General features: G+C 50.8%; 3 protein-coding genes across 4 annotated transcripts; all 3 read right to left on the minus strand.

Moving 5' to 3' along the window:
- Positions 1-526: 526 nt before the first annotated feature.
- On the minus strand, positions 527-4,324 carry LOC143169960 (11-beta-hydroxysteroid dehydrogenase 1-like). The gene is made up of 6 exons (XM_076357817.1): positions 4,139-4,324; positions 3,421-3,551; positions 2,718-2,829; positions 2,400-2,585; positions 1,702-1,845; positions 527-1,245 (listed from the first exon to the last, which is right to left on the minus strand). The coding sequence occupies exons 1-6, from the start codon at positions 4,224-4,226 to the stop codon at positions 1,025-1,027; spliced, it is 882 nt and encodes a 293-aa protein (XP_076213932.1). The 5' UTR covers positions 4,227-4,324; the 3' UTR covers positions 527-1,024.
- Positions 4,325-5,665: 1,341 nt separating this feature from the next.
- Positions 5,666-10,471, minus strand: LOC143169994 (11-beta-hydroxysteroid dehydrogenase 1-like). 2 transcript variants are annotated; one of them, XM_076357880.1, is made up of 6 exons: positions 10,345-10,471; positions 9,602-9,732; positions 8,893-9,004; positions 8,055-8,240; positions 7,085-7,228; positions 5,666-5,828 (listed from the first exon to the last, which is right to left on the minus strand). In XM_076357880.1, exons 1-6 carry the CDS (start codon positions 10,430-10,432, stop codon positions 5,677-5,679), a joined length of 813 nt encoding a protein of 270 aa, XP_076213995.1. In that variant the 5' UTR covers positions 10,433-10,471; the 3' UTR covers positions 5,666-5,676. The 2 variants fall into 2 exon arrangements, with proteins under 2 accessions (XP_076213995.1, XP_076213994.1); XM_076357879.1 differs by lacking the exon at positions 5,666-5,828 and adding an exon at positions 6,047-6,267.
- A 6,619-nt stretch (positions 10,472-17,090) lies between these two features.
- On the minus strand, positions 17,091-18,161 carry G0S2 (G0/G1 switch 2). Its single transcript, XM_076357808.1, has 2 exons — positions 18,108-18,161; positions 17,091-17,730 (listed from the first exon to the last, which is right to left on the minus strand). Exon 2 carries the CDS (start codon positions 17,686-17,688, stop codon positions 17,380-17,382), a length of 309 nt encoding a protein of 102 aa, XP_076213923.1. The 5' UTR covers positions 17,689-17,730; positions 18,108-18,161; the 3' UTR covers positions 17,091-17,379.

Genomic DNA, 18,161 nt, shown 5'->3' on the forward strand with positions numbered 1-18,161 from the left:
CTCTTTTTCTCGCTCTGTAAGACAGGAAACGTTGCAGCCGCAGCCGAGCCCTGGTTCCTGTCTCTGCTCGCAGCCCAGCTGCGGGGCGCAGGGGCCCGGCTCGTAGCGGGATTTGGGTTATCTTGGGACCCCAAAGTCTCCAGCTTCTCTCTAAGCAGAGCTCGCAATTATCTTTTGGGCTGTCTCCCTTTAATCGGTCTCCAACACGCGGAGGTTGAGCGCTGGTTCACGGAGCTGCTTGTGGCACTTGGTGGCTGAGTCTCCCTGAGCTGCTTTGGGGTAGAGAAATCCAGACTTAGGGAAGTACAGTAATGCTATTATTTTAAGGCTTCTTGCAGATTGGAAAGGAAAAAAAGTGTGTATCGGCAGCTGAGGAGAGGTCACCAATGGCAGAAATTCATTAAGGTCTTTAGAGAAGTGAAAGCTGTGTTAATGCAAATCATGCAGGGAGGTCGGTTTAACCAGCTGGGCGCTGATAAGGGCTCTGCCTATGCATGTGGAAAAGGAACACAAGTAAAAGCAGAGATCTCGTAAAGTAATATAGGATTTATTTTTACAAAGACCAGCCTAGAAGGGATACATGACAAAAAAATTCCTGGTTCAAAGACCCTCTCGTGGCTTTGGGTGGTTAGTGCTGCTTGGCCCAAATCCTCATTCTGGGCTGTGGCTCGGCTCGCTTCCCACAGTGCTCGGCACCGCTGCCTTTGTGGCTTTCAGTGGGGGAAACAGTTTCTGGAGGTTGAGCAGGAAACCTGCTGGTGAGCAGGACGCTGGCAGCAGATCCTGCTGCCAGGAGCCTCTCTGAAGTGCTTGGTCAGAAAAAGCCAGTTGCAAGAGTTCATTACTAAAAAGGACATTTTCATGCTGTGTGTTTAGGCTTCTGGTGCATCCTGTCTGGGTTGCCAGGGTGCATCAGCGTGGGGCTGCCCCGGTGGCATGGAAAAGGGCACCCGAGTAGCCGGATTAACACCCAAATCCCTCGTGCCTGGCCCAAGGTGTCCCGGCATGCTCGCTGTCCCGGGGGCTATGTCCTTCTGATGTTTTCCACCTTATAGTTGCTCCTGATGAGGGAGTCGAGGAAGTCGGGGGCTATGCCCTGGAGGAGGAGCAGGCTACCCACCGCCTGGGATGGGTAGTGCAGCTCCCGCCGGCGCAGCGCCCCACTCTTGATTATCTCCAGCGCACACTCCTCCTTCGGTGCCGGCGTGTACCGTACGGCATGCGAGACCACTCGCACGGCGTTCTCTGGAGGAACGGGAGGACAGGGAGGGAAGGAGCAGTGATGGATGGAGGGGCTGCCACAGGCACCACCGCCTCAGTTGGGGTGTCTGTAGCTTCCTCTAACAAACCAACAAACTCTGGGGATCAGACCTACTTAACAAGGCTTAGAATAGTTAAAATAAATAACAATTACAGCTATGTCCTTCCCATTCCTTTCCACCTCTTGAGTGACCGTAGGACGGAATCCCCACCTCCCCTGGTTTTACTGCAAGGATAGCAGAGTCAAAGGTCTCAGGCCACACTTTTTTATAGAGCTGGGGTCCCATTTCCACAATTGTACAGCCACTGCAGGCTGAGGGTCCAGCAGCGGTGGTGAAGCAGCGTGCTGAGCAGCCTGGGGCCAGAGGGTGGGTGGTGGGCTTGGCTTGGGTCTGTCTGGAAATGCACTGAGTTGCGGGGCCCCAGTGTTGCTAAGCTTACCTGTGTCGATGTAGCCCAGGATGCAGAGTGTGACGGAGATGTTGACCTTGTCTATGATGAATTCGTGTCGCAAGGAGCTGAAAAATCCATCTAAGGCAAACTTAGTTGCAGAATAGGGAGCACTAAATGGGGCGCCAGTTTTACCTGGAGCAGACACACAATGTTAGGGTTCATGTACTGGGCAGACACCAGGCTGCACGGCTCTCCCTTCCTCTTGCCCTTCAAGTAGCTACAATATTGTGATCTAGGGTGACGGAGTAAGCTGTAATGAATGCTTGAGAGAAATAAACAAATGCAGGAATGTTAAATTTTTAACATATGGCATACAATGGCATGAAGTACCTTCAGTTGTGGGTGATACTGTTCTTATATTCCTGCATATGTACCCATGTACAGCAAATGCATGTGTAATGTGGCCATGCACATACAATAACCTGCAGTGGTGTACCATTGACTGCAATGCATGAAGGTGACCAGTAGGTGCAAAGAGACTAGAATGACAGGGCATAGAATATAAATCAGCCAGAGGACTTGAATTGTGCATCCAGGATATAAATCATATGCTGATCCTGACTCCCAGCGGGGTGGCTCTCTGCCTTATGGTCCTTATTCTGTCTTTTGAAGAAGAGCCGCAGCAGCCTCTTTGCAGGCAGAGGAAGGGATGTGGGCAGGGAAAGCCTGGTCCCTCGTGTGCTCACCTGCCATGGAAGAAACAACAACAATGCTGCCCTCGCTCTCCTTCAGCATGGGCAGGGCAGACGTGGTCATCGCCACGTAGCTGAGGAAGTTGATCTCCAGGAGCTTTCGTATGTGCCCAACGTCCCCATTGAAGTAGTTGAAGTAGGTGTAACCGATGTGATTTAGGATGAGCATATCAAGGCCTCCTGGAAGCAGAGCATGTTTGCTATTAGCAACCGGCATCTAAAAACAAAGCAGCTTCTTGGTGGCTGGGATGGCCCCACAATGTAGCGTGGGGTGTGTTGGGGAGTGAGGAGGGGCAGCTCCCCATCACCTACCCCAGGTGTTCTCAGCCTCCTTCACCACCACCTCAGGGAACGTGGTGTCCTCCATAGAGCCACTCACGTAGTGGGCGGACGCGGCACCCAGCTTGAGGCACTGCTCCACAACCTGTGGTGAGAGCGGTGTTGGTGATGGACCCCCCTCCACGGACCTCCCCGCCATCCCACAAAGGCTGTTGCTGTCTTGGGGCAGGTGGGCAGCGCATCTCCCTGTCCCGCAGGAAACCCTCCTCCCTTCATGGGAGGAGACACATTGCTCAGAGGAATGTTTCTGGCTGCGGAGTTAAACAATGGCACATCTGAGCCAAACACATAGCATTTATAAATAGGGATACGACTGCTTAATTTTGATTCTGTTGTATACAGGATGCAAAAACAGTTCAGACTTTGAGAAAGGGCAAGGGTTGATGAGACCAGGACTTGGGCAGACTAGTGTTGTCCTTGGTGGTGGAGATCAGAATTCACAGCTGAAGACTGCAGAGAAAGAAATGCTGTGCTGTCATCATTGAAAATGTAGTTTGTTGCAGTGCGATGTATGTGTTAGAACAGGCTTGTACTGGGGAAATGCTGGGGTGGATCTGTAGGGTATCTGGCATCCCTGTGTGCCCAGGCCAGGGTGAATATCTGCATTCTGCCTGCCTGCGGGGTTCTGGATTGCAAATGTGTTTCGCCTGCTTGGCATGCTCTGCTTGCCATTTACTTTCTGCAGCTTGGCCTCCGTCCGCGCCGTGAGCAGTAGGTGGGCCTCCATGCGTGCCAGGTGATACGCCATCTGCTCCCCGATGCCGCTGCTTGCTCCTGTCACGATCACCCGTTTCCCCCGGAGCATCTCTGGAGAGAAGGGCGCAGGGCTCAGAGCCGGCGCAGCCCACACTGTCCCCCCGCACACGGGCACCACGGCTCCTCTCTGCCCCTTGCCTTTGGGTGCGGGGAGCTGCAGGCAGCAGCACTGCCCCGCTGGAGCGTGCGCTGCTCGTGCAGACCCCAACTGGAGTCTGGTTGTTAGTCCCAGTTGGTTGGGGAGCGCGTGCGAGGCTTGAGCTCTGTATCCAGCCTGGTCTGGGAGCAGCTTTTGGAAATGGCGAGAGTTGACTAATAAAACGATTAAATGCTTTAAGTGGATAACTGCATGTTTCCCAAATAAATCATTTGCTGAGATCAGACGCTTCCCATGTGTCCCGGCAGACTCCAGCATAATCCCATGAGCTTTCCTGTGTGGCACAGGGTGCTCTGACCCCTTGCACTGGGGGCTGCCTGCGCTCCCCTCTGAGCTCTCAGCCCTCCCATGCTTTGGCTCTTCCAGCGGTGCTTTGAAAGGCCCTTCAAATGGCCCGTGCTCTTCTGCGTGGGCACACGCTGCCACTCTGGCAGCAGCCTCCCTGATTGCGGTTTTAAAGTGTGTTTGTCCAATGACTTACCTTCACTGAAATTCTCAGGTGCTGAATAAAAATAAAAGGCCAGTGCCAGTCCCAGGAAGGGGATGAAAATCTTCAGGAGCACACCCATCTCTCTGAAAAAGTACAGGCAGGAGCAAGACAAACTCTGCGGCTCTGACCGTGGGGAGGTGGATGCGTCAGTAGGTTGCAAACGGAGCTAGGAGTGCTAGCAGTTTTGAACTGATTCTCGTCTTGCACAATTTTGCTGGTATCTGTTGGACCTTTTCTCTGTGCTTCCTGTGGTTTAGCAAACATTAACCTAATGGGGAGCGTCGCTTTGGACTTTAGTCTGTCCCTTTGCACCCTTATCCTGACAGGAGTTTCAAGCGTGGTTTTGAGAGCACTGAAGGGAAGGCCCTGAAAAGCTTCTAGCTCGATAAAGTGGTGGGCGTGTTTGGTGGCTGCTTTTAAGGCTGGGACACTCATGTCCCCTCAGTGCAGACCTCCATAGGATGGACATCCTTCTCTCTCACTCCATGTCTGAAGCCGAGGCAACGCTTCCCTTCCTCTCTGGCTGCTGCAAGGATTTATTGATCAGCAATGATCACTGTGGTACAGGTTCATAGGAGTATCTAGAGAGAGCAGGGCTGGCAAAGTTTGTGGGTTTAGACCCTTATTGGTGCTTCTGGCTTATCCTACGTGGTATCACCATTGGTGTAACACTGACAGTTTGTTGGGTGGCTCTTATACCTAAAAAATTGCAGTCTTGTCTTGAGGAATCCACTGATTGCAAAAGGCAGTAAAAGAGCCAAACGGGTGAATACTAAAGATCTTCAGCTTTCACAAGCGCTGTGTGTCACACTGCTCAGCATCTGCCTGGGCATATGGCGAGCGGGTTTGCAACTCATTTTCTGAAAGAGAAAGTTTACAGGGCAAAACCCACTCCGTGCGCGCTGGTTTGCGTAGGTGATCTCGGGATAAGGAGAACAGAAACGCCAGTTCCTGATTTCCTTTAGAAAGCGAGGAGCAAACCGATCCTGGGGAGTGCTTCAGTGGGAAGGGTTTGGGAAAGTTTCGCATCGCTTTGTCTCAGAACGGGTAACAGTTGGTGCTCCAATGGCCAGAACCGTGTCAAGTGTAAATGCACCAGCTCGGGCACTGCTGCCAGGGTCAGGGAAGCAGTGCAGAGCTCGCTGCAGGCTTGTGCTTTGGTTTCGCATTCAGCATGCATTGCTCCTGGGGCCCGAGCTCTCGGCTTAGGGTGGCAATGCAGCAGCCCTGCGCGCCTGGAAGGCGTTTTCCAGTTAAAATATTTGTGTAAGAAACTGTCTACCACGTTTGGAAAGCTTTGCTTGGGGTAAAAACTTGCATTTAATTTGGGCATTAAACTAACAAAAAAGTAGGCTAAAAAAGCAGTTATTCCTAAAATGAAATAATGAAGGATTATTGCAAGGGTTCAACCTTCCCGTGAAAGGCAAGTCAGTGGAGTTGTGCCCACTTACAGCAGCATTTAGTAATGGAGGGAGAGGGGATTAAAAAAAACCCCCACGGGACACACAAAACTGTTAGGTTAGTAAATTTTATTTAATTAGCTTGTTACTACTTTTCCCTAGTCCGGGGAAGGAGTGGGTCTGACCAGATGGGATGCTGCAGCTGCAGGGACTTCCCCTCTTCCACGCCTCGTACCGCACGATGCGGCCGTCCCAACCAGCCCCGTCGGGGGCGACACGATCTGCTTAAAAATGAAATAATTAACTCTTTCCAAGCGCAAGCGGAGATTTCTAACGGGCAGGCCCGTCCTACCCTGCGAGGAGCAGACCTCAGCGGCGGGGCCCCGGCGGCGAGGCCCGTCTCCGCCGGCAGAGGAGGGTGTTGGACCGGCGAACCCTCCCGAGCCGGCGGCCGCCGTTAATTACAACTCCATCAGGCAGGAGGGCGGGGGGGGGCGGGCTAGTTCCTCTTCAGGCTGTCCAGCCGGTAGCGGCTCCTGACCAGGTAGTCCAGGAGGTCGGCGGCCCAGTCCCGCAGCAGGAGGGGGATCCTGGTGGAGCCGTACCGGTAGTAGAGCTCCCGCCGGCGCAGCGCCGCCCCCTTCAGGATCTCCAGCGCGCACTCCTCCCGCGGCGCCGGCGACACCAGCAGCAGGTCGGCGGCGGCGCGCACCGCGCTCTCTGCCCGGGAGCAGGAGGGACTCAGGCGGGGGACGCTCCCGGCCCGCGAGGAGCAAAACCGAGGGGCCGAGGAGGGCCGGCTCCTTGCGTTAACGTGAAGCGGGGAGAGCGGGGGCTTGCGAAACGCTTGTTAAAATCGGGCGTATCGGTACGCGGGTCAAAACGGAGGAAAATTTAGGACGAGGGGAAATGGCCTCAAGTTGTGCCAGGGGAGGTTTAGACTGGACATGAGGAAAAATTTCTTTACTGAAAGAGTGGTGAAACATTGGAACAGGCTGCCCAGGGAAGTGGTGGAGTCCCCATCCCTGGAGGTATTTAAAAGACGAGTAGATGAGGCGCTTAGGGACATGGTTTAGTGGGCATGGTGGTGTTGGGTCGATGGTTGGACTCGATGATCTTAGAGGTCTTTTCCAACCTCTATGATTCTATGAAATTCGTGAGGCTAAATTCCTCTCCGCTGCCCTGACCGTGCGCGTGCGTTCCCGTACCTTGTTGCATCAGTACAGGTGGCTGGCACGCCCGTTTGTACTAATCGAATGTTAGGCTGTGCCAGCCCGTGTGCGGCAGCTGGTTTTATGTAGCGGGGGGAAAGAAATTAGTTCTGAGGCTGTGGGTTTTTTTTTTTTGGTGGAAGAGGTAGGACCCCCCAGAGACCGGAGTGTCTTGCATGCACTCGTGCTACAGCAGGGCTGGAGGAAAAGCAGCAGCAGAGGTGAAAGGGGAGAGTCGGTGGCAGAGGGACGCGAAGGGCAGGATAAGAAGCTGAGAAGGTGATGCTCGGCTCCTCATCAGCCGGATCAAACAGCACTGATCTTACCCGTATCAATGAAGCCAAGGATGCAGAGTGTGATGGAAACGTTAACGCTCTGAATGCTGAATTCCTGCCTCAGGGAGCTGAAAAATCCATCCAAGGCAAACTTAGTTGCAGAGTAGGGGACCGTAAAGGGAAACCCGACTTTACCTGGACACAGAGTGAAGTTCTGTTATAGCACGGAAAGCTGCTCTGCCCAAACCTGTGTTTTGCCCTTCATCAGATAAAGTATTTTACCCAAAGGGAGTTTACTGCTAGTGAAATGTCATCCTGGCACCTGAACAGCAGCATTACAAGTATTCCTGTCAGCTTCCAGCTCTTTCAAGGTCTTAAGGCCAACACCATGTCTTTTGTCTCTGCTCAGGGTACGAGCAGCCAGCAGTAACCAGGAAACCGTCGGAGGGGAGAGGTGGAGCAAAGTTTAAACTCTTGTCTCTGGATACTGAGCTAAGCTGATTGCCAGAAGACTAACTAACATACCGGCTGTGAGTGGGCACATCTGTTAGTAATTTAGTTTTCTGACTTAACAGAAATTTATTAGAACAGAGTCATGTTTTTGTGAATAGAGTCAGTCAATAACTCGCTCTACAAATATTAGCAGGAACTTGACCTACCAAACCAAGATGAACAGTCAGAGATCCAACGCAGTGAGAAATTACTGCGTTTCCACTTTTCTCCATAAAACTGGAGGTATGAGCTCTGCTGCTCTAATGAGCCTGACACTAGGGTGTGGGGTTTAATTACAGGGCTGGTCAAAAAGCAAGCTGGGGCGATTGGCTTGCATCAGAGAACAAATTCCATCAAGAAAATATAAAAAAGATCTAGATTTGGGTTTTTTGGTGGGGTTTTTTTTGCACATTAAGCAGTTACAGCTCCTTTATGATGCCTGGTGTCTCTGCATGCTGCTTGCTTCTGAAAATCGGCCCACAGTGTCTTTCGACTGAATCCCATGTCACCTACCTCGCTCCCCACTCACCTGCCATGGATGAAACCACTACGATGCTGCCCTCGCTCTCCTTCAGCATGGGCAGGGCGGACGTGGTCATCGCCACATAGCTGAGGAAGTTGATCTCCAGGAGCTTTCGTACGTGCCCAACGTCCCCATTGAAATAACCAAAGTACGATGTGCCGACGTGATTAAGAATCAGCATGTCTAGGCCTCCTGCAAGCAGAGGAGCAGACGTTAGTGCTGGGTGGGAGAGGGCTACAACCAGCAGAGCAGAGCCTTTCCTGGGAGCAGGATAACTGTCATCAAAAGAAATCAGGTTTTTGGGTCAGAGCTATGGTCTGTCATCTCTGGAGTAGAGATATAGTCTGGATGGTGGCTGCCAGTAAAAGTTTTGTTGTGATTTTCCCCCCCCGCCCTGGTTCAAAACACAAATACCATGGCACAAAGGGGATCACCCTTGAGTTGTCTGTGGGCCTGGGGCAGGAGAGGGTGTGCTCCACGTGGAGCTGAAACATTGCATTTCCACAGCCGTGACTCGTGACTGCAATACCAAGGCTGCCACGGGCCTAACGGACGGTTTCAGACCACAGTAGCTGGGGGTGATGAAATCCAGGATTATGATACTGGAACAGGATATCATGAGGGCACAGAGCTGAAATCGAGAGTGCAGTTCAGTTTGAGCTGGAGCGATGAAGCCGGGCAGAGGAACAGGACTGCAAAGGGCATAATTAGGGAAAAATCTCTCCTGTCTCACCCCATCTCCATCTCTCCTGCTTTTTTTAGTGGGCGTGTGGCAAAAAGTGGCATGGCCAAGGAGAGACAGAATGTTCTGCTGTCATTTGCAGAGAGCAGGCTGCAAACGTACCCAGCAAGGTCTCTGCCTTCTTCACCACGTGCTCAGCGAAGGCCATGTCCTCCATGGTGCCGCTGATGTACCATGCGGAGGCTGCCCCCAGCTCCAGGCACCGCTCCACCACCTGCCGCACCAACATGACGCGTCAGAAATCCCTTTCCCTGCCCTGGGAAGCCTGGTGTGGTAGCAAAAGAGGGTGTCTGTGCTCCCTGTGGTGTGTCCCCGCCTTAAAACAGCAGTTTGGAGTTTCGGGAGTAGGTTTGGAGCCTTTTAAGCTTTAAAGGGAGCCTGAAAAATTATTCCTTTGGTGAATGCATTACCCAAGGCAGTCTGGCTCTTTATCGGTGCAGTCTGTGCTGGAATTTCATGCGTATAGGGTGAGCAGGAGCTTGTATATCACTGCAGTGGAATGAGGGTGTGTGTGCTGAGGGAACCTGTGTGTATGGGGATATGTGTACATAACTAAGCAAGTTCAAATATCATATGTGCTTGCTATGCAGAGTGCATGTATCTGCATGAGAGGTATTTCTGCGCATGCAGGAGCCCCAGACAGTGCAGGTATGCATACCTGTGAATGTCACTGCGCCTATCTGGTATTTGTGCCATGGCAATTACGTGTGCATATATTCATGCATGTACCTGTGATGTGAGATTGGCCTTCATATGTTTGTGTGTGCACCGCCATGAACATGCATGTGTGAGTGCTCAGCTTGCCATTTACTTTCTGTAGCTTGGCCTCTGTCCGTGCTGTGATCAAAATGTGGGATCCCATCCGTGCCAGGTGATACGCCATCTGCTCACCAATTCCAGTGCTTGCTCCAGTGACAATCACCCGCTTCCCTTTCAGCATCTCTGGGGACCAAGGCACAGGGATTTAATTTATCCAAACCCTATTTAAAAATAAAATAAAATCCCCTCATGCCCCTGAGAGTAAGTAGTTAATTGGAAGCTAAGTGAGCCTGCAAGTGCAGAGCATCTGGCACCAGGATGTCTCGTCCGTCTGCTGGAAAAAGCTGGGCTGAGAAGCAGCTGCAGCTCCTCACTGAATGCAGTGACACGGGGACAGCGCTCGACTTCCAGCAGTCTTTTCCACAAGTCAGGACACAACTTATAAACACCCCAACTATTTTGTAATAAAAATCATCCACTAAGTGCATGCTTCAAAACTTAAAATCCAACATTTAAAAGTCATGTTTATAAATTCTTTTGCTACACACTGGAAAATGGAGTGTTCAGAGCCCTCTCCCTCTCAGACCCCCTGCCTCACCTGCTCCCTCAGGAACTATTTCTGCATATTACTTGCTCGTTTGACTTCAAATCTTTGTTAAAACAACTTTCCAGTATCAGCCACCACACAAAGGCTCAGACATGGTTTGGTCCAAGCTCTGTACAGTTTCTATGCAAAACACTCAAATGTGGCGTTTAATATTTTTCCTTAAAGACAGATTCACTTTTAATACTTACCCGGTTTGAAATTCTCCCTCGCAGAATAAAACCAGAAGGCCAAAACCAATCCCAAAAAGGGAATGAGAATCTTTTGCAACCAACCCATCCCACTGTGGAGTCAGGAAATAAAGCATGAAAGAGAAGGGAGGGGAAAAAAAAAAAACCAACCCTCTGCAGAGCTGCTCCAGAGGGAAGCAGCAATGCCAATCCTTGAAAACCTGTTAGTGAAGGAACTGCAACTTCCAAAGCACTGGAAAATCACGGGTGGATGGGTAAGTGAAGCAAACCCTCCAATTTGCTCCCTGCTGGGGCTGGTGAACCTCGGCCTAACCGGCAGTGCTGTTTGGGTTCTGCCTGGCTCTTTTCATATTTCCTGTCCTACGTTAAAATGCAGAATTTTGCACAACACCCTGGAAGAGGTGTGTCTTTGCTGAGCAGCATCAAGTTTCACTTCAAGAACATCAGAGGCAGCCTAGTGCAGGTGGTTAAACATCGTCTTTTATTCCCATTGGCACAGTAAGCGGGTGCGTGCAGAGATGCAGCCCAGGTCTGATCGCTGCTAAAAGCCTCATGGTGGGTGAGGCACTGGGGGAGCAACCGGGGGCCGCTGTGCTGCAGGGGGACATGCAGCAGGACATGCAGCAAAGGCCCCGTGCTCCCCAGGGGTATCTCTGCTCTGCGCCCTGAGGCAGCTGCCTGCCACCGGGATGCTGGGCAGTAGGGGCCCAGCAGCGTGTACCGCCCCCAAACAGCTCCAAAAATGCTTTGCTGAGGCAGGGTTTATTTTTTCACCTCTACCTACTCTTGTGAGCAGATGAGGGAGCAGGGGCTGAGCTGAACCCATCACTGGGGGTGCAACCGCCCTAGCGCCAAGGAGCTGTTCAGGCACAGGGAGGTTTGCAATGAAATACTGAATATTGATTTCTGCAGAGAAATAAGGGTCCTTGATGCCGTGGTTCCTGCTTCGAGTTTTGCAAGAGCTTTGTTCTTCTTTTTAAATGAATGTAGTCTGAGGAAAAAACACATAATGTCTGCTAGCTCCCTGAGTCTAGGCAGCAGCAAATTCAATGCCGTCGATCTCGTGCAATAGGTAAACTACGCTTCAGCTTTGGTCTGGCGCTGGGATCTTCATCGCAGAGTACCAGTACCTGCTGTTGGTACGTGGGATGGGGGCATGCTGCAGGAGCTTCGTGTCCTGGAGCTGCCTCGCTAGAGCCTCCGCTTTCTCAGTGGGGAAAGCCGTGTTTGCTGGGACGAGAGCCTCATCTGCAGTGCAGGGGCTGCACCACGGTCTGATTTACATGGGCATAATGCTGTGGTTGTCCCTCTCAGACCCCTCCACCATAACCAGCCAGGAAGAATTATTTAAAGAAAACTTTGTTTCCCCCTATTGCAGCTTTAAAATAAAGATTATTTAACTTAGTGACATATCTGGTTGGGCAGTGGAGCTCTCTGGCATTGATTCAGCTTTATAGATATCCCCCCCCCTTTCTACTTCAGTCTCAACTTTCCCTCTGATAAGAAGCACTCAACCCACACTTGGTCAGATAACACCAGTACAGTAGCTCTGCCTTTTCCTGCCTCCCTTTGCATTGAACTTGGGTCGCGATCATGGGGCCACTTCATTCCTTGGCTTGAAAAAAATGAACGAATTAACCTTACCTCAGCTGGATCTTGTCTGTGTTGCTGGCAGGGAGAGAGGCTCTTTTCAGATATTGTTGTTTATTACTAGCATTAGGATACTGCAGTAAAGCAATAACTGTCAACCTTTGTGCACCGTCCGCGTGCTCTTTGTTCTGCATCGGTGCGGGGAGACGGGGCCAGAGGCAGCCCGGTGGGTACAGAGCCAGATGCTGCACTTGCCTTGCTGGTGTGTTGTTTAATGAGAATTGCAAGTTTGCTTTGGGTTTTTGTGTGAAACAAAGTAGCTGATAATAAAGGACTGAAATACTGAATATTTTGGACATAAACTTTTTAGAAAAGAAAATTTGTGTGTGTGTGTCCTGTGTTGAAATGAAGTGTGCCGGGTGGTTGCTAGTGTGGTCCTTGGGAGAGCTGGGGCTGCGGCAGCAGCAGGAGCTGCCGGATCTGGCCACGCTTCACTGCCCACGTGGGTTTGCTCTTGGCCATCTGTCACCCTTCCAGGGTGCTGCTGCTCCTCACTCCCACTCGCAGCTTTTTCTGGGTTTGTTTTGCTGTATGCAACTTAAGAACTTGTTTTAACCTTTTCTTGGAGGTGGGGAGTGAGGGAAGGGAGAGGAGGGTGGGAAGAGGTGACTGCAGAGAAATGTTTTCTGATGTTAGCCCACGAGGCCGGTCCTGGCCCCGCTGCTGCCGAACCTTTGCACCTTGGCAGAGGGGAGCCCGGTGGCGTGCCTGGCCCGGTGAGATGGAGCCCCAGAAGCACAGGGGAGCAGCCTCTTGCTTCTGAAACGGCTTCACCCGAATTTTCCTGGATGTATCCCCCTGCTGCACATCACTTCTGTATCACTCGTCCGTTTGAAGCAGTGTTTTTCAAGGGGTGATGCTTGGTGTTGTGCTAACCGCTCTGTGCAGGGGAGGTTCTTCATTTCGTGCTGCCTGGACCTCACTGGAAGGAAACGAAGATGTGAAGGAAACTTGTTCTGACAACAAACTGGCAGAGCAGCAGAGGCAAGCTGCTGGAGAGCCCCGGCCATGCCCACAGCCCGGCGCTGCCTGGAGGGAGCGCATTCCAGGGGCAGGGCTGGGCCTCCGGCGGGTTTGTGCATGCAGCTCAGGGACTCAAAAGCGCTTGGCAGGAACTGGGATACCAGTTCTTCTTCTTTATTTTTTTTTTTTCTTTCCTGTTTTGAGTGATATTTGGCTTTTTTCAACCCATTATCCAATCTTTGTTAAATGCAGAGGATTTTCCTTCCCCCTCCGCCTTCCTTTGTTTTGTAGACATTAAAACATTGTTTCTCATACCCAGCTCTCCCAGCATACTTTACCGCAAGCACAGATTTAATTCCTTTCTTTACACATATCACCGATATAAAGGGCTGCTCTCAGTTATATTTGCGTTAGGCTGACGTGCGTGTCAACATGATGCTATTAAGCTGTGACAGATGCGTGTGTTTTTCGGCACGGCTACACAGCGCCTCACCATGGCTCCCGGGCACGGCCCCTGGGCAGTGCCGACATCCTGCGAACGCTATCGCTGTCACGGCTGCACCGCTCCTGAAAAATGCACACTCAGGTCCCAAGGGAGACTTGAGATGACTGTAAGACTGGGTTTAGTTTGACATGATATTTCTACTCGCTGCCGGTTTAGAGAAAATACTGTGATGTTTAAGCCATGTCTAAGCACTAAATTTTATTTTTTTTCTTGTGTGACCAAATCAGGAATTGCTGCCTTGATTATTTGGTTGTTCGTACTGTGGCTGCTTTAAGTTTTGGCTGCTGCCCGTGTTCCCAATGCCCTTGGTGTTGGGTGGCAGAGGCTGATACGCTTATCTGGGCTCTTAATTTTAGCCTGGCAGCTCTTGAAACATCCAGAGTCCAAACTGCAAATAGCGAGTAAGGACTCTCAAACATTTGGCTCATGCCCTTGAAGCGATTGGCCTGTGAGGGAGGGCTGCTGGGTTTTAGGTGGCCTTCAACTCCGTATGATGAAAGCCTGGACAGCGGCTCCAAGCTGAAATAAGATCTTTGAAGAGGTGTTGCAAGATGGGTACAGACAAATACCGACTGGATCTCATGTCAGCTGCAACTTTCCTGAGGATTTAATGCACCAGGAAAATGTCACGTTTACAGGTTAAAGTAAACTGGGTTCAGACAAGTCTTAAAAGAAAGAGAATAACAGAAATCAATCTCATGTGACGCTCGGCAATCTAACTCACACCTTGGGCAACATGTAGCTCTCTTCAGGAGCTTATCCCTCAGGACTTTGGTTTAACTCAGTCTTAAATGCTCCATATGCTTCTACACTGTAGCTCGCCTGAGGTGTCCTTACTAGTACTGACTGTACATCTTATTCCATCTGGTTGCTCTCTGGTATATCCCAGCATGTATAATTAAAATTTCTCTTTGCAATTCACACACGGGCTTTCAGAATGACTCCACCATGCTCCGTTGACAGCGTGTGTGGATGCTGTTTGCTGGTTGCGTGGGGTTGTATTTGTGGCAGTTGTATTGGCCAGGACTTTCTGCAGTTTGTCTGGTGTTGAAATAGAGATTGGGGGGGGGGGGGGTGTGTGTTCAGGAGATGGGGCTGGGAAAGAGGCTGGTTTGGAGAGTTGTGCCATGGTTTAAAGACAGGGAAGTTTGCTGAAGCCTTTTAATCTACTGCATCTGGCACGTCTGTCATTCAGTATAGTTAAGGTGATGTTAAATGGATTGCTAAGCCTCCATGCACACTGAATTTATCATTGTGTGGTTTAAATAAGGCTTTATATGGTCATTGTGGTAAAATCAGCCATTAATATGTGTCTAATTCACCACTCCGCAGAGAGCTGGTCCTGTCTAATATCAATGCAATCTGCTGTGGAAATGGTAATGGCTTGACCTCTCAGGCTAACCTTTTGGGGTAATATGTGAGAGGTAACAACCTCTGAGCTTGCAGTGCGTCAGGAGGCAGGAGATTGTCTTCCGCAGGACATGATTTTACCGAGTTGGCTCCAGAACCGCTGGCGCAGTGCATGGTTTAGCTGTCTAATCCCATTAACTGTCTTAGGAGGAACTATTTTGATTGTTCCACAAACCTCTTTGAAAACCTCTTTGATTTAAGCTTATAAACCCTGCGACTGGATAACTGTGGAGAGGAGGTGTGGGCAGCAGGGTGCCGGCACGATGCGAGGAGGCCATGTATGTGGGGTGAAGATGACAACCTGAGGTCCAAACCCAGAAGCGGTGGAGGTCATCCCGGATGGGCTTGCCTGGAGCTCCCTAGTCACCCCTGGACTTGCAAGCTGGGCTGCTTGAGACCAGCTCTCTCTCTTAATTTTTTAAATTTTTTCCCTTTCCCATAGGGCAGGGTGAGACACCTACAACGTGTAGAGAAGGGCTAATCTTGGGAACTGATGTGCGATTGACAGGTTTTGCAGCTGTGTTGGACAAAGACGTGATTCTCATCTCAATCTAATCCATTTATCAACTGTTCAGCTCTGCCACAGCAGTGATGCTTCTGAATTACAGTAATGTGTGAGAGCTCAGACCTGGCAATATTTTCATGGCTGACACAGCCACGGACATTCAGGTCCCTGGTTTATCCATGCACCGAGCGTGCCACAGGGAATTCCAGGTCAGCCTTCCCTGTCCCTGAGGCCATGCTGCAAACGTATAACCTGCTTAAAGCTGGAGTGGGGGGTGTGTGTGTGCGCGATGGACACTCGTCAGCTGATGGCTTTCTTCAGGCCTGAATTCTCCTCTCATATTTGCCCACAAAATTTCCACTGGTATCAATGAGGTGTTGGATTGCCAGAGACCAAAAGGCTTGGTTATGGACTAAATGAAGTATTTCTGAAAGGCTGTTTTTAATTTAATTGGACTCTGCTCTTTTCCCCATGAGGAAAAGGTGCTTTATACTTGATTCAAAGCTTGAACAGAGTTTTTGTGCAGACTCAGTAGGATTCTTCTTCCACAATGTGCTGCTGGGTTTTTTGACAGAAATAATTGTCAACAAAATTAATTGCATGGTTATGTATTATGAAAACGTAAGGGTGAACTTCAGTTGCGTCCTTATATTTTCAGATTCTGGTCTTGACCTGTGCGGCTCTGGGAGGAGCTATGCATTTGGCACTGGTGTCAGGCAGCGCTTTTTCACTTTCCATTATCTCCTGCTGTTTGTATCAATTGTTTTGCTCTTAGCTAGATAGTGGCATATTGCTGGTACATCTCCCAGTTTCTGTGCAAGGTGTGTAGCCTGCTCCTACCTCTGCCCCGCTGGCCATGCCTTTGCCATTGAGCAGTTAAAGAGGGATTTTTCTGCCCCAGTCATGACTGGCAGCGACTATTTCTCTTCCCTCCCTTCTGCAGCGTGGTCAGGATCTTTCAGCTGTGGCTGTCTGGAGGGTTTATTTGACTAACATGACATAGTCCTGAATGCAACAGATTCTTACTAAGCCCAGGAAAGACTTTTAAATACATGAAAGTCCTCTAATGAGTCTGGTAGTGCCCTGGGTACAGCCCTGAAGCTTGGATCCCTGTTTCCACACACTCCAGGCTGACTGTGCTATTGTGTCTCTCCATGCTTCAGTCTTTCTATCTGTGACACCCCTGTAATGCTGGAAGCTAATATTATTCTGCACAATTAGATGTCTGTGGTGGGTTTGTGAAGGATCCCAGGAAAGGTAGAAGACTTTTTTTAAGCTTTTTTAGCTGTACAGCAGCTGTAGCCTGTTAGAGGATTGCTAGGGGCTGGTCAGGGTTTTTTTTTTAAACAGTGCCATGGCCATGTGTGCCCAGAAGAGACACAAATCTGTGCCGTTAAACCCAGATAACCCCATGAAGTACAACCCCAGCTCAGGGCATGTGTCTGTCACCTGTGTGAGACAAATGCCACCTCCTCCCTTCACCCCACTTGGCCCATTTTGGAAGGGAGCAGCTGCTGGAGGTACGGAAATGCCAGCCCCCTCAGTCCCAGAGGGGCCTCACCAAGGGAGGCTTTATTGGAGGGTGCAGCCACCATCCTCAACTGTTCCTTGGATCTCCCCAGCTATGCCTGAGGGAAGCCAGAGGTGCAAGTGAAACCTACTTGCAAATCTGTAAGAGAAGGGTTTGAAATGAATGCAGCTGGAGAGCACTGGTACCATATAAAATATTTATTGATTTTGCAAAATGTTGTAAAATGCATCTGTAATAAAAATAAGAAACCATGCTGTGCATCTTGCACATTTTTATACCAACAAAAGGTATTTTTCCCCACTGCTGCACAGCAGCAAATATAACCATCCACTTCTTTCAAGTCTTGCACTTGCGGTCTTCTCCTTCAGCCAACCCTTCTCTCTTCTTGCTGGAACCACCACCAGGTACAACAGGACAGCAGAGTCTCTTGTGCTTGGTTGCTCAGCAGGCACCTCTCCAGCGGCGGGGCTCTTAGGAGGCGTGCTGTCTGGTCACCAGGGCCCTCTGCATCACCACCGGCTTCTTGCTCTTTTCCAAGATCAAATCCTGTTGTTTCTGAGGAAGCATTTGCTCTTGCGTCGGGGCAGGTTTCTTCTCCTCCTCTTCCTCCTCTAGCCTCCCTGCAGAGGTGAAAGGACTGCACACTGTCTCCACCAGCCCAATAACCACACCAAAGAAAGCCAGCACGCTGCCCAGCATGTACAGCTTGACCATTTTCCTGTTGGGCTTCTGGCTGAGCATTTCTTTGGCAAAGGGGATCAGCTCATGCATGGTTTCCATTATGGTTTGTTTTTTTTTCAGCAGATTTGGAAGATGTCCGTTCTACAAGAGAAGAGAGAGGGATATTAGTTAAATCCAGCTGCTTTTTCCCCGTAGCGGTCACAGCCCTCCAGGCAGTCCAAGCTCTCTGCAGACACCCCAGCCCTGCTTTAAGTGGGGATTTTTTATTTTTGCTAGAGGCTTGCTTCAGCGAAGCACCTCCACCCCATCGCCCCGGCCTCCGGGCAGCTGTAGGAGGGAGCTGCGCAGCAGAGCAGACCCCGTGCAGCCGGAGCCGGGCTGCGGCAAGGGGAGGGGGGGGGGGGGGATCCAGCCGGGCCCCCCAGGGCATGCCCCCGCATTTTGCACAGCATCCCCCTGCACCCCAGCGCGCATCCCACCGCCTCCCCCGCGCATCCCACTCCATCGCACCCCCTTACCTAGAGGCGGCGGCTGCTGCTGCGGGGCAGGGGAGGGGGCGGTGAGCGCTGCGG

The sequence above is a fragment of the Aptenodytes patagonicus genome, chromosome 22, assembly GCF_965638725.1.
Source record: "Aptenodytes patagonicus chromosome 22, bAptPat1.pri.cur, whole genome shotgun sequence".
NCBI lineage: Eukaryota > Metazoa > Chordata > Aves > Sphenisciformes > Spheniscidae > Aptenodytes > Aptenodytes patagonicus.